The sequence below is a fragment of the Equus asinus genome, chromosome 2, assembly GCF_041296235.1.
Source record: "Equus asinus isolate D_3611 breed Donkey chromosome 2, EquAss-T2T_v2, whole genome shotgun sequence".
Classification (NCBI taxonomy): domain Eukaryota; kingdom Metazoa; phylum Chordata; class Mammalia; order Perissodactyla; family Equidae; genus Equus; species Equus asinus.
Window position 1 is genome coordinate 61,737,327 of NC_091791.1, and position 12,386 is coordinate 61,749,712.

Sequence of the window (12,386 nt, forward strand, 5' to 3'; positions counted from 1 at the left end):
AGCGAAGTAACCGTGTTCTTGAGCTGGGAGGATGACCGTAAATGATTACGGAAGGAACTACTTGGATAGGCCCTGGACATGCTAACTGGGGGCTTCGAAACAGGAATGTCGTAGAAGGCAGCAGATTGTAAAGTTGTCCAAGAGACCTAGGGCCCAATCCAAAAGTACAACCCACCCCACAGCCACTGTCTTTCCCCAGACGAAGGCTAAAAAAGCAAATTAGTACCTAGACCAAGCTCTACGTCAGACAAATCTCTCCCTGGGCCCTGCTGAGGACAGGCCAGAAGAGCATAGGTGACTTAGAAAACTCCATTTATTGACCTCTAAATCTAATAAAACTAAGAGCTCTGCACAAGTGTTTTAAGAAGACTTTGACCTTACTCCCACTGCTCACTGAAGTCAGCTCGCTTTTGTTTCTACAGCCTCTGTATCTGTTTTCTGAGACACTAAGAGAATTTCTCGTGCTCGTTTCCGTCGCAGCCTCTCAGCATTTGTGATCACCATGGGATGCAGAGGGAAAAAGCCAGAAAGACCTAAAAGCAACAGGATTTTCATTCATTACAATACGGTACAAGCCAATGTTTCCCTGGGAACTCAGCCTCAGAGCTGAGGTCTAACAGAGACCTGACCTACAGCATGCATTTAAACACGCTCCTCACTTGACAACCTGTCTTACCTCTCCCCAGCCACCTCCCGTCCATTTTCTATACTATAAGGAAACAAGGGATGTTGTCTACTTCCTAACGCTATTATCCTTACTTGAAAAAAAGACAAACTGACAGATGGCCATTCAAGACACACTATTTCCATTTTTACCATAAAACACAAGTCACCCAGAAAGTCTCATAAAGGAGTCCACAAAAGGGGTCTCCAAATTCAAAATGGCAATTAGATCACAACTTCAGCTCTCATTCCAGACCTGAGCAGCCTGGAGGTGATAAAAATCATTCTTGATTTTCACCATCCTGGAACTGACTTCAATTTAAAATCCCCTCACTGAGGTAAGGCTAGAGTTGAGTTACCCAGAAGCTTTTCCACAGGCTCAGAGAGGTGGGCCCCACAGCCGATCCAATGCCGGATTCGTTCCAGGTTGAGAGCAACGAGTTTCTCTCCATGACTGTTGGGCAGTGGATCATAGGAGCCCAGCTGCTCCACAAAACGGCCATCCCTGGGACTCTTGTTGTGAGCAGCCACGATGCGGTAGAAAGGCCGGTTGGTACAGCCACCCAGGGCAAGGCGAATGGTTAAGTGGCCTCCACGGTAGGCCTTGCAGAGGAGAGTGCCTACAGAGAAATAAGTAGTTCAGACACGAGAACCGAGGGCAAAAAATGGACAAAATGAGGTAAACGAAACAATCCCTTTCCTCCACTGAAATGTCCTCACTTCCAACCAATTTTTTTTTTTAAGATTGGCCCTGAACTAACATCTGTTGCCATCTTTCTTTGTTTTTCCTTCTTCTCCCCAAAGCCCCCAAGTACACAGTTGTATATTATAGTTGTGGGTCCTTCCAGTTGTGGCATATGGGATGCCCCTCAGCATGGCCTGATGAGCGGTGCCATGTCCGCGCCCAGGATCCGAACCGGGGAAACCCTGGGCCGCCGCAGCGGAGCGCGCGAACTTAACCACTCGGCCACAGGGCCCGCCCCGCTTCCACCCAGTTCTGGTCAGTCTGGCTTAGATACTGTTTTATGACATTCCTCTGATCCACTCCAGCCGGAAATGACTTCCTCCTCATCCCCCAATCCTCTCAGCACAGGCCTGCCACTTACATGTCTTTGCTCCGTAACCATGTCGGAGCCTCAGCTGCGTATCTATAAAACGAATGCCACTGATCTCAGGGTCTGAGCGAGGACTAAGTGAGAAAACATTGAGAGGAGGATCGTATGTAGGGCAGCGTGCGGTTTCCCCTTCGCGTTGCCTCCAGCTCACCTGAGGAGAGCGCGGCCCACTAGTCCCGCACGCCCCCAGCCCCCGCGACCGCCCGGAAGGTCTCTCTCGGGACCCCGATCACTCACTGAGCCGGACCATGGCGCAGCCGGCGTGCGCCGGGCCCTGTGCGCCAGCTGCGGCGTCTACGGGCTCCCGCCGCCCGCACCAAACAGCTCCTCGGCCTGCAGCGTACTGTCAGCACTGCCGGGCGGCGCGCCTCACCCCACTGCGACCCGCGTCCAAACGCCGCCGCGCAGCCAGCAGCCGGCCCGCTCGCCCCGCCTCTTCCGCTCCCCGCCCCTCCGCTTCCGCGAACGCCGCGCGGCGAGCGCCAACGTACCTTAAGCTGCCGCGGAAAGGCGCGCTCGGTTTGCCGGCCCGGCCCTGGGGGCGCTCTCGGCCCTCTCTGGAGTGGGCGTGCCTGGGGGAGCGTGGAGTCCGTATTGGGAGAACCCGGGGACGGCTAGGAAAAGTGCTGAAGTGCGCCGCAAATCCACCCTTCCCCTAGAGGTTTTCTGAGAACCTGTTAGGGCCAAGGCACAGTGCTGAACGCGAGATGAAAAGGCGCTGTCCCTGCCCCAGGAAGCTCACAGTCTTGGTGGGGAGACGATGAGGTTACAGCAGATTAACTAGGGGTGGTCAGTACACAGTCCTGGGAAAGCAGAGATGGTAGCCCTGATACTTCCTTGGTGCCTCAGGAAGACTTCATAAAGGAGGTAGCGTTAGGGTCCAGACTAGAGAAGGACTGTAAATGAATGTAGAGTTTATTTTCCCCTTCTGTTTACTAATATGTGTAGGAGAAGAAGACATTTCCTCTACCCTCTCTGGGTCCTTCTGGCCGGACAACTAATTAAATTCACATGAACAGAATAACAGGAGAAAAATTGAACAAAGCTTTATAACACGAATACATAGGACAGGCTCAGGCGAACTGAGCAACTCTCCAAGATGGCGGAAGCTCTCACCTTAAATACCAGCCACAGCTAAACACAGAGGCGGATGTTGGGGGTGGGGGGAGTCAGTTATGGGAGATCACCAGAAAAGCACAGTAAACGCGTAAGGTTATTATGCAGATTTAAGTCCTTGCCTTCTGCATTGATAAGAGTTTCTAGAGGTAAGGTCATCCCCCCTTCTTCCTGGTAAAGAGAGGGAGACACATTTACAGATGGAAATTTCCTTTACAAATGTAAATGTCTCTTAACAAAGGGTAACTTCTACTTCTCAGAGTTCCTCTCATATCTGCAGTTCTTTTAAAAAGTAACCAGCCCCAAATAATCTTCATGCCAAAAGGACATATCTTGGGGTGGCCAATTCCAGTCCCCCATATATGCCTTTTGCTTTCCCTCCTATTCTCTCCACCTCCTCCTTTAAAAAATAAAGGAAGGGGAGCCTTTATTCCTGATTCTGATGTGCAGTGATCCAGGAGGACAAGGGGTGAAGCATGATTTTTTTTGCCATCTCTAGCCCTGGAATAATGGCCTCAGTTGTGAGGAATTTTGCATCTATTACAGCATAATGGACTCTAAATGGAGCCCTTGTGGTTTAGATCCATGAACATACCCATGGGTAGAGGGAGTCAGTACTTCAACCTTCAGCAAAGACCTCTCTGTTCAGCTTCTCTGTTGGATCCAAAGGGCCTGGACACAACTAATACCCTCTTTGCTCTAATATACTGACCCAGCATAGCAGTCTTCCTTTAGGCCCATCTTAAAAAATGATGCCTTAATTCCCAAGTTCCAGTAAGTAACCTGGCCAAGGACCTTAGCAGTTGACCCCCTCCAGGAGTGATCCTGATAAGCTTTCATCAGAAACCGTAATAATGAACCCACTATAACTTAATTATATATATAAGTGATTATATTCTTATGTGTACCTCAGTATACCTCATTAACTCCAGAACCATACTGATGAATTTTGAATTTCTTATTTCCATTTTTTATTATAATCCAGTTATCCAGTAACATAGCCATCCAGTAAGATAGCCAATGGAAATAAACGAATGGGTTTCTGTTTATGGTGAAGATTCTTTTGTTCTCCATCCCTAGGTCTCATATGGTGAAACTTCCAGGGTTTAATTTCTCTGGGAAGGAAAGGAGCTCAGAGTTCTATACAGAAAATTCTTCAGCTAGAAGGATGTCAGAAAGATGGGTTTCCAAAGCCAACCGTCTCCTGTACCATGTGGATCTCTGCAAGCAGAGCCTCATCTTTCAATTTCAGCTGCATAAGAGGAAGGAAGGGAAGAACACGTCATACATGATATACCTATGTGTAGACCCCTCATTTGCAAGGCCACAGCTTAACAACATAATTCTTTGGGATGGGATTCATTCTTCCTATATCCCCTATTTCATGGTAACTCCATTAAAAGACCTCAGAATATTGTACTGGTTACATAGATGTGTTCACCTTGTGAAAATCCATCAAATGATATGAGCACTCATAATTTGTACACTTTTTTGTAAAATAACTTTAATAAAGTTTATTTTTAAGAGTTCACATTATCACCCAACATATCTTGACCAATGTATAAATTCCCATTTGGCAAGAGACAGAGAGGAATCAAAGACAATAGATCAGAACTTAATTTTAGAATCTAGATGTGTAGTAGAGACATTGAGTTTCCTACTGAATGCCCACGCTCTCCTTTCTTTCTTTCTTTTTTTGAGGAAGATTAGCCCTGAGCTAACATCTGCTGCCAATCCTCCTCTTTTTGCTGAGGAAGATTGGCCCTGAGCTAACATCAGTATCCATTTTCTTCTACTTTATATGTGGGATGCCTGCCACAGCATGGCTTGATAAGCGGTGCATAGGTCTGCACTTGGGATCTGAACCAGTGAACCCTGGGCTGCTGAAGCAGAGCACACGAACTTAACTGCTACGCCACTGGGCTGCCCCTCCCCCGCCCCCAGACTCTCTCCTTACTTAATAACAAATCTTTTCTTTCGGAGCAGCAATGTAGCCAGCTAAAAAGCCACATTTCCTGCTTCCCTTGCAGCTAGGAGTAGTCTTATGACCAAAGTGGCAAATGAAATGTAAGCTAAAGTCATTGCTCTTTATTTTTTTTATTTTTTGAGGAAGATTAGCCCTGAGTTAACATCTGTGCCCATCTTCCTCTACTTTATATGTGGGGTGCCTACCACAGCATGGCTTGCCAAGTGGTGCCATGTCCACACCCAGGATCTGAACTGGTGAACCCGGGCTGCCAAAGCAGAACGTGCACACTTAACTGCTGCACCACTGGGCTGGCCCCAAGTCACTGCTCTTTATAGGGAGGTGAAATAGCTAGCTTGGCCTCTTTATTCTTTCCCCCTTTTTGTTCTTTATTGTACCTGAAACATGGATATGGTGGCTGGAGCTACAATCACTGTCTTGCAACTATGAGGGATGGAAACTGCATGCTACGATGGTGGAGCAGAAAGACAAAGTGTTTGGGTCCCTGATGACATTCTGGCACTCTGGTACCAACCCTGGACTTTCATTAAATGAGAAAAATAAAATTTCTAATTTGTTTACACTACCATCTTTCAAGTCAAATTATTTGCACTTCATAAATGACAGAATAGACCAGGGTTTGGCAAGCTGCTGTTCATGAGCCAAATCCAGCCTGCTGCCTGTTTTTGTAAGTAAAATTTTATTTGAAAGACAACCATGTTCATTTGTTTATTTATTGTCTATAGCTGCTTTTGTACTGTAAAGCTAGAGTGTAATAGTTGCAAGAGAGACTGTTTAGCCCACGAAGCCTAAACTGTTTCCTATTTTGCCCTTTACAGAAAATATTTGCTGACCCCTGGACTAAACCAACACCTTCATTTTACACATGAGGAAAATGAGGCCCAGAGGTTAGCACAGTAAGTTAATGGCAAAATGAAGACCATAATTCAGGTCTACTGACTCCCAGGCCATCTGTCTTTCCATTAAACCATATTCTCTAAAGAGGCAGAACATAGATCCCCCATGGTGGCATGTGGGTTATTATTGCAAACCCAGCAGTCCCATGATAATGGCAAAGATGGTAAGAAAAGACTCTAGAAAAATATTCACATCATGAAATGCTGTAAAGTCCTGAATTAAGCCAGCACCTTCCTCCCAGTTTCCTAGCCTCAGTAGAGTATAGACAAATAAACCATACCTTCATCGTGTACTTGTAGGCCTGCTCAGCTTCCAGTTGCCGACCAGCCTGAGAAAAAGAGCAGCAGCTGGTGATGATGATATATCATAAACATTATAGTAGGAAAGTACATTGCCACAACATTTCTACCAAAAGCAGAGGATTCCACACCTCTGAATTCAAAGGGGAAGCAGGAAAATGAAAGGTAGTAGGGAAAGTCAGATTCTTAGATATATATATATGAAAAAAATCCCTTCTTCATTTCAAAAAGTTTAAAGACAATTTGACCTCTCATTTTTTTTTTTTCCCCTGAAAGCACCGTTTGTTCCTCTCAGGCAGGACAGAAGCCATTCTGTTAATAATTGCTAACATTTATATAGTGCTTACTTTGTAATTTACATTGTTTTAAGTGCTCTGCAGTACATACTTTCATTTTTAATCCTCAAAACAACCCTAAAGGATGACTACTATTATTTCTCATTCCCAGTTTACAGATAGAGAAACTTAGGCACAGAGAGGATAAATAACTTGCCAGAGTTATGAAGCTAATAAGCGGAGGAGCCAGGTTTTAAAACAATGCAATCTAGCCCCAGAGTCCAAGTTTTCACCTACTACACTTTATCCTGTCTCTATGCATTAGAAAAAGCAGATACTGGAATTCCATGTACATCTGGATAAGAGACAAGAATGCTAACTACTCTTCCCAGTTATTCTTGTGTGAAGCACTGATCTAGCAGTTCAATGAGAATAATATAAATTCACTATTATACTTCACAAGTTTCTGCATAACAAATTGGAGTATGAAAAGTCACTGGGGAAAGCTAGAATACATAAATATGAGAACCACAGAATGTTCAGGCTAGAACGGAGCTTAGAGAATATCTAGTTTAATTTCCTGATAAGTGCTAGTCCATGGTAAATTTTTACTGGTTCACAAAATTTCCATTATGCAAAAGACTTTCCTATGATATCTACACTTTGAAGTTTTCCCACCTGAAGTTCACTGAATTCCAGGGGCATTTTCCAGCACATCTTCCTTCCTATCACTATTGCCTTGTTTCACTTCTGCCATAGGGAGGCAGAGGGCCAAATGATGTGAGGATCCAGAACAGCCAAAACAATTTTGAAAAAGAATGACTTTTTTTTCTTTTTTGCTATCGTGGAAAATGCTGCAGTAAACATCCTTGTACATGTCTTCTGGTAATTTTCTTAAGAATGTATCTAGATATAAAATTGCTAAGTTGTAGATATGAATATGACTAGATAATGCTAATATTGTACTTCAAAGGAGTTATGCCAATTTACATTCACTAGCAATTATGAGAATCTTTGTCAATGTTGGTATTATCAGACTAGTTTCTGCCAAGACGGATGGGAATTTCCTTCACATCATTATTTTAAATTGTATTTTCATGATTACTACATATATTTGTTGACTTTTACAATTTCCACTTTGGAAGCTTGTATATTTCTATCCTATAACCTTTTTTCTTACCGTAGGAGCTATTTATATAATCTGGATATTAATTCTTTATTAGTTATAAATGCTGCAAATATTTATAATAAAGTCCAGAAGTTTTATTTTAGTGTCTTTTGTTATAAATGAGTTTCCAGTTTTAAAGTTGTTCATTTATTGATATTTTAGTTTTGGCTTGTGCTTTTACAGTCATAAGAAACCTTGCACACCCTGAGGACATAGAGGTATTCTCTATATTTTCTTCTAAACAGTCTAAAGTTTTAAGATTTAGGTCTTTAAATCTAGAATTTTGTGTGTGTTTGTGGTGTGAGGTAAGGAACTAATTTTTTTTTATATATGGATAGCCAGTGACTCCACCTCTATTTACTGAGTAGTCCATTTGTTCCTTATTTTGGGAGGTTATATAGTCTTTTAAAAATAGCTTTATTGGGGGCCAGCCCAGTGGCATAGTGGTTAAGTTCACCTGCTCCACTTTGGCGGTCTGGGGTTCACAGGTTTGGATCCTAGGCATCTACTTACACATTGCTCATCAAGCCATGCTGTGGTGGCATCCCACATACAAAATGGGGGAAAACTGGCACAGATGTTAGCTCAGTGACAGCCTTCCTCAAGCAAAAAGAGGAAGATTGGCAACAGATGTTAGATCAGGGCCAATCTTCCACACCAAAAAAAAGCTTTATTGAAGTATAATTTATATACAATAAAATTCACTAATGTTAAGCTTCAATTGTGCAACTATCATCACAATCCACTTTTAGAAGATTTCTATTACTCCTGAAAAGTTCCTTCATGGCTGTTTGCAGTCAATCCCCCTTCCTACCCTTGGCTCTAGGGAACCATTGATCTATTTTTGTCTCTATAGTTTTCCTAATTTCATACAAATGGCAGCAGATAATATATAATCTTTTGTGCCTTGCTTCTTTCACTTAGCGTAGTGTTTTTGAGGTTCATCTATATTTTTGCATGAATCATAATTTCATGTTTATTGCTGAGTAGTAGTACTCCATTGTGTAAATATACCACATTTTGTTTATCCATTCATTGATGGACATTTAATTGTTTCTGGTCTTTGGCTTTATTAAATGCTGCAATGAAATAGAGAAATTTTTGTGTAGGTATATGTTTTCACTATGATACCAAGAAGTGGAATTGCTGGGTATATGGGAAGTGTATGTTTAACATTTTAAGAATCTGCCAAACTATTTTCCAAAGTGGTTGTACTAATTTCCAATCCTACCAGCAATGTACGAAGGTTCTACTTTCTCGGCATCCCTGTCAATACTCGGTATTGTCAATTCTTTTGATTTAAGCCATTCTAGTGGGTATGTAGTGTGGTGTTAATTTGCATTATCTTAATAAAGTATCTTTTAAATTTTTTGACATTTCAGATTAAAGTTACAATAATAGTTCTCACCTCTCTGTATAAACACACACAGACACACCCATACATCAGTATATATGTTAACTTTTCCTGAACAATTTGAGAGTAAATTGCAGACGTGATGCAATTTTAGACTTTACTATGTTTTTTAAAATCACAGCCATTCTCTTTTTTTTCTCTTTTTCTCCCCAAAGCCGCAGTACATGGTTGTATATCCTAGTTGTAAGTCATTGTAGTTCTTCTATGTGGGATGCCGCCACAGCATAGCTTGATGAGCGGTGTGTAGGTCTGCACCCAGAATTTGAACTGGTGAACCCTGGGCCGCTGAAGCAGAGTGTACGAACTTAACGACCCGGCCACTGGGCCAACCCCCATGGCCATTCTCTTACATAACCAAGTACAATGATCAAAATCAGGAGATCAGTGTAAATACAATACTAATTATTCTACTTATCTAATCTATAGAACTCATTCAGAATTTTCCAAATGTCCCAATAATGTCTTTTATAGCAAAAGAAAATTCAGGATCATGCCTTGCAGTCAATGTTCATGTCTTCAGTTTCTTTTACTCTGGAACAGTTCTTGAGTCTTTTCGTTTCATGACATTGGCATTTCTGAAGAGTACAGGACAGTTATTTTGTAAAATATCCCTCAATTTGTGTTTGTCTGATGTTTCTTCATGATTATATCAGGTTATGAATTTTTGGCAGGAACACCACAAAAATGATGTGTTCTCCTAAGTGTGTCCTATCAGGAGGTACATGTTGTTTATCCCAATACTGGTGATGGTAATACTGATCATTTGTTTAGATTGTTATCTGCCAGGTTTTCCTACTATAACATTACTATGTTCCCCTTTGTAATTAATAAACATCTTGTGGGGAAATACTTTGAGACTGTGTAAATATCTTCTTTCTCCTTAAACATTCATCCATAGTTTCAGCGTACATTGATGACTGTTCCCTGAATTATTATTATGGTGGTTTCCATATTGTGATTTTCTAATTCCATAATTCCTTATACTTTGAATAGTTGGCCTTCTACTGTAAGCTTTCCTTTTCTACTATTTATTTGTTTGTTTAATTATATCACTGTGGGCCCATAGATTCTCATTCGTAATCCTTTATTATAATTAATTTGATGGTCAAATTGTCCCAGATAGGGCCAGTGGGAGCCCCCCATTTAAGCTAGCTCCTTTGTCTTTTCTTTCTTCCCTGTGTGTTTTTCATATGTCTCAATCTTTCTTTGAGCACTTTTTACTTTGACTCAACAAGATATTCCAGACTTATCTTGTGCTTTACCTCTCCCAGTCCTAGAATCAGCCATATTCCAAGAAGCCTCTGATTGCTTTGTTTTTTTAAACTGGACAAACGCCCTAGTTTCTTCTAATGGATTGAGAAACCAAGACCTGAGCACTAGATGTACTAATGGCCCCCAACTATATATAATATATAGACATATATAAAATCTATCTATCAAATCATGAGACCATACCAGTATCTCCAATTCTAATCCACCACTACAAGGTCATTCTATCTCCCCTGTTTCCATATTTATTACTCACTTCTCTGACCATGAGAAACTTGGCTCCCATGATCCACAATATAATTACTTATTTGGTAAATCATAGAATACTTAATAATTTCAGAACTGCTAACTCATGACTCTGCAAAAAACCCTACTAACTAAAGTCTAATATTTGTATAGAGTCTTTTTTTCTCTTTAGTCTGAGGGTATATATTTCAAATAACTTTTTAAAAGTATCTTGAGTTATTTTCCCACCTTCAGTGTTATTATGTTATTCATTGGAAATAGTTTTGGTTTTTTGTTTATGATATGAATTATATGATCTCCCTATTTCTTGTTGATTTTATTTCTTTTTTAAAAAACATAAGAAACATTAACAAGGTTCCAAAAGTCAGATCTGTACAAAAAGGTATAATCAGAAAGTGTCACCTCCTCATTCCCTCCCTCCCTTCTATCCTGTGCCTGCCATGTCGTATGAGACCCACTCTCATTAATCTCTGGTTTTTCCTTTATCTGCTTTTTTTGTACAAATGAGCAAATCCATGTATAATTTCCTCTTTGTCTTTCTTTCTTATACAAAAGGTGGTATACTATAGTGGTATATGCACTTTATTTTTTTCACTGAACAATATATCCTGGAAATCACTTCACACCAGTTCATAGAGATCTTCCTCATTATTTTTTTTAGCTGCATAGTACTCCATTATGTGCATACACCATAATTTATTCAAACATTCTCCTATGTGTGTTGTTTCCAATATTTTGCAATTGCATTAATACTGTAATCAATAACCTTGTGCGTATGCGTTTTTTAATTTTTGCAGGAATATTTTTCAAGGCAAATTTCTAGAAAACTCCAACTATTTTCAAATACCATCTAATCAAAACCTAAGTCTCCTCATATATGTGGATCAATTTCGGTCTATTAATTATGTTCCACTTATTTATTCCTACACTAATACCACTCGGTTTTAATGATTAGAGCTTCATAATAAGGCTTGATATTTGGTAGGAAAGCCCCCACTCCTTATTTCTCTGTTCATATTGTCATAGCTGTTTTTTGGCTTTTATTGACCAAGTGAATTTTAGGGTTATCTTATCAAATTCCTCAAAAAACTATCATTATTTTTATTGAGATTGCATTTAAATTAGATATTTGGGGAAATTTTTCATCTTTGTGTTACAGAAACTTCCTGTCCGTGAACATGCTATCCCTATTAGATCTTTGTGTGTGGGGGGGGGAAGGTTCACACTGAGCTAACATCTGTTGCCAATCTACCTCTTTTTTTTGCTTGAAGATTAGCCCTGAGCTAACATCTGTGCCAGTCTTCCTCCATTTTGTATGTAGTTGCTGCAACAGCATGGCTTGACAAGTGGTACAGGTCTGCACCTAGAATCTGAACCCATGAACCCAGGCCACTGAAGCAGAGTGTGCTGGACTTAACCACTATGCCCCTAGATGTTTTCTTATGCCCGTCAATAAAGTTTTAAAGTTTTATCCATACAGGTCTTGAATGGGAACCCTAACATTTATTTATTTTTTTGAAATGAAAACTATTTTAATGAAAAAGCAACTCAGAAATGAGGTCATTAAATATAACTAAATACATTTTAAATATAAATACCATGTATTGCCTGATTAGTATCAGGTAAATATCTAAACTACCTATCCCAAATTCTGTCTGGTCTCAGAGGAAAATGTCAGCAACAATTAGAAAGAAGATGCTTTATAGGATCAGGTCCATTTTTAAAACAATAGGATCTTTTGGGAAAATCACTTTAGTCTACCAGATTTCTGTTAGTCCTTTTGTTGATAATCCATTTATGTTTGCACCATTATAGTCTACTTTGCCTTTATTTTTATCACTGGATTCTTATATAGCTTTTCTAGGCCAAATATGACTAACAAAAGGGGAGATCAGAGGGTATATGTATGGCTCCAGGAATTTTTTGTAGATCTAGAG

General features: G+C 40.7%; 2 protein-coding genes across 11 annotated transcripts in view; both read right to left on the reverse strand.

The window, feature by feature from the left end:
• Positions 1 to 295: 295 nt before the first annotated feature.
• On the reverse strand, positions 296 to 2,241 carry MRPS16 (mitochondrial ribosomal protein S16). Its single transcript, XM_014858895.3, has 3 exons — positions 2,016 to 2,241; positions 1,023 to 1,283; positions 296 to 533 (listed from the first exon to the last, which is right to left on the reverse strand). The coding sequence occupies exons 1-3, from the start codon at positions 2,026 to 2,028 to the stop codon at positions 400 to 402; spliced, it is 408 nt and encodes a 135-aa protein (XP_014714381.1). The 5' UTR covers positions 2,029 to 2,241; the 3' UTR covers positions 296 to 399.
• Positions 2,242 to 3,841: 1,600 nt separating this feature from the next.
• CFAP70 (cilia and flagella associated protein 70) overlaps positions 3,842 to 12,386 on the reverse strand; it is a 137,769-nt gene continuing 129,224 nt past the window's right edge. For all 10 annotated transcript variants that reach the window (XR_011495666.1, XM_070490088.1, XM_070490093.1 and 7 more), the window contains 2 exons: positions 6,059 to 6,106; positions 3,842 to 4,146 (listed from right to left, as the gene is read on the reverse strand). Coding sequence is in view for 9 of the 10 variants with exons in the window: in XM_070490088.1 (XP_070346189.1) it covers positions 4,066 to 4,146; positions 6,059 to 6,106 (129 nt within the window). In the remaining variant the exon portion in view is untranslated. The remainder of the gene's footprint in view (positions 4,147 to 6,058; positions 6,107 to 12,386) is intronic.

Bases quoted from the DNA above. Each gene is read 5' to 3' on its own strand.
- MRPS16 (XM_014858895.3), bottom strand. The intron at 534-1,022 runs GTAACTCAACTC...TGTTGCTTTTAG, and splicing joins GCCTGTGGAAAAGCTTCTGG to GTCTTTCTGGCTTTTTCCCT.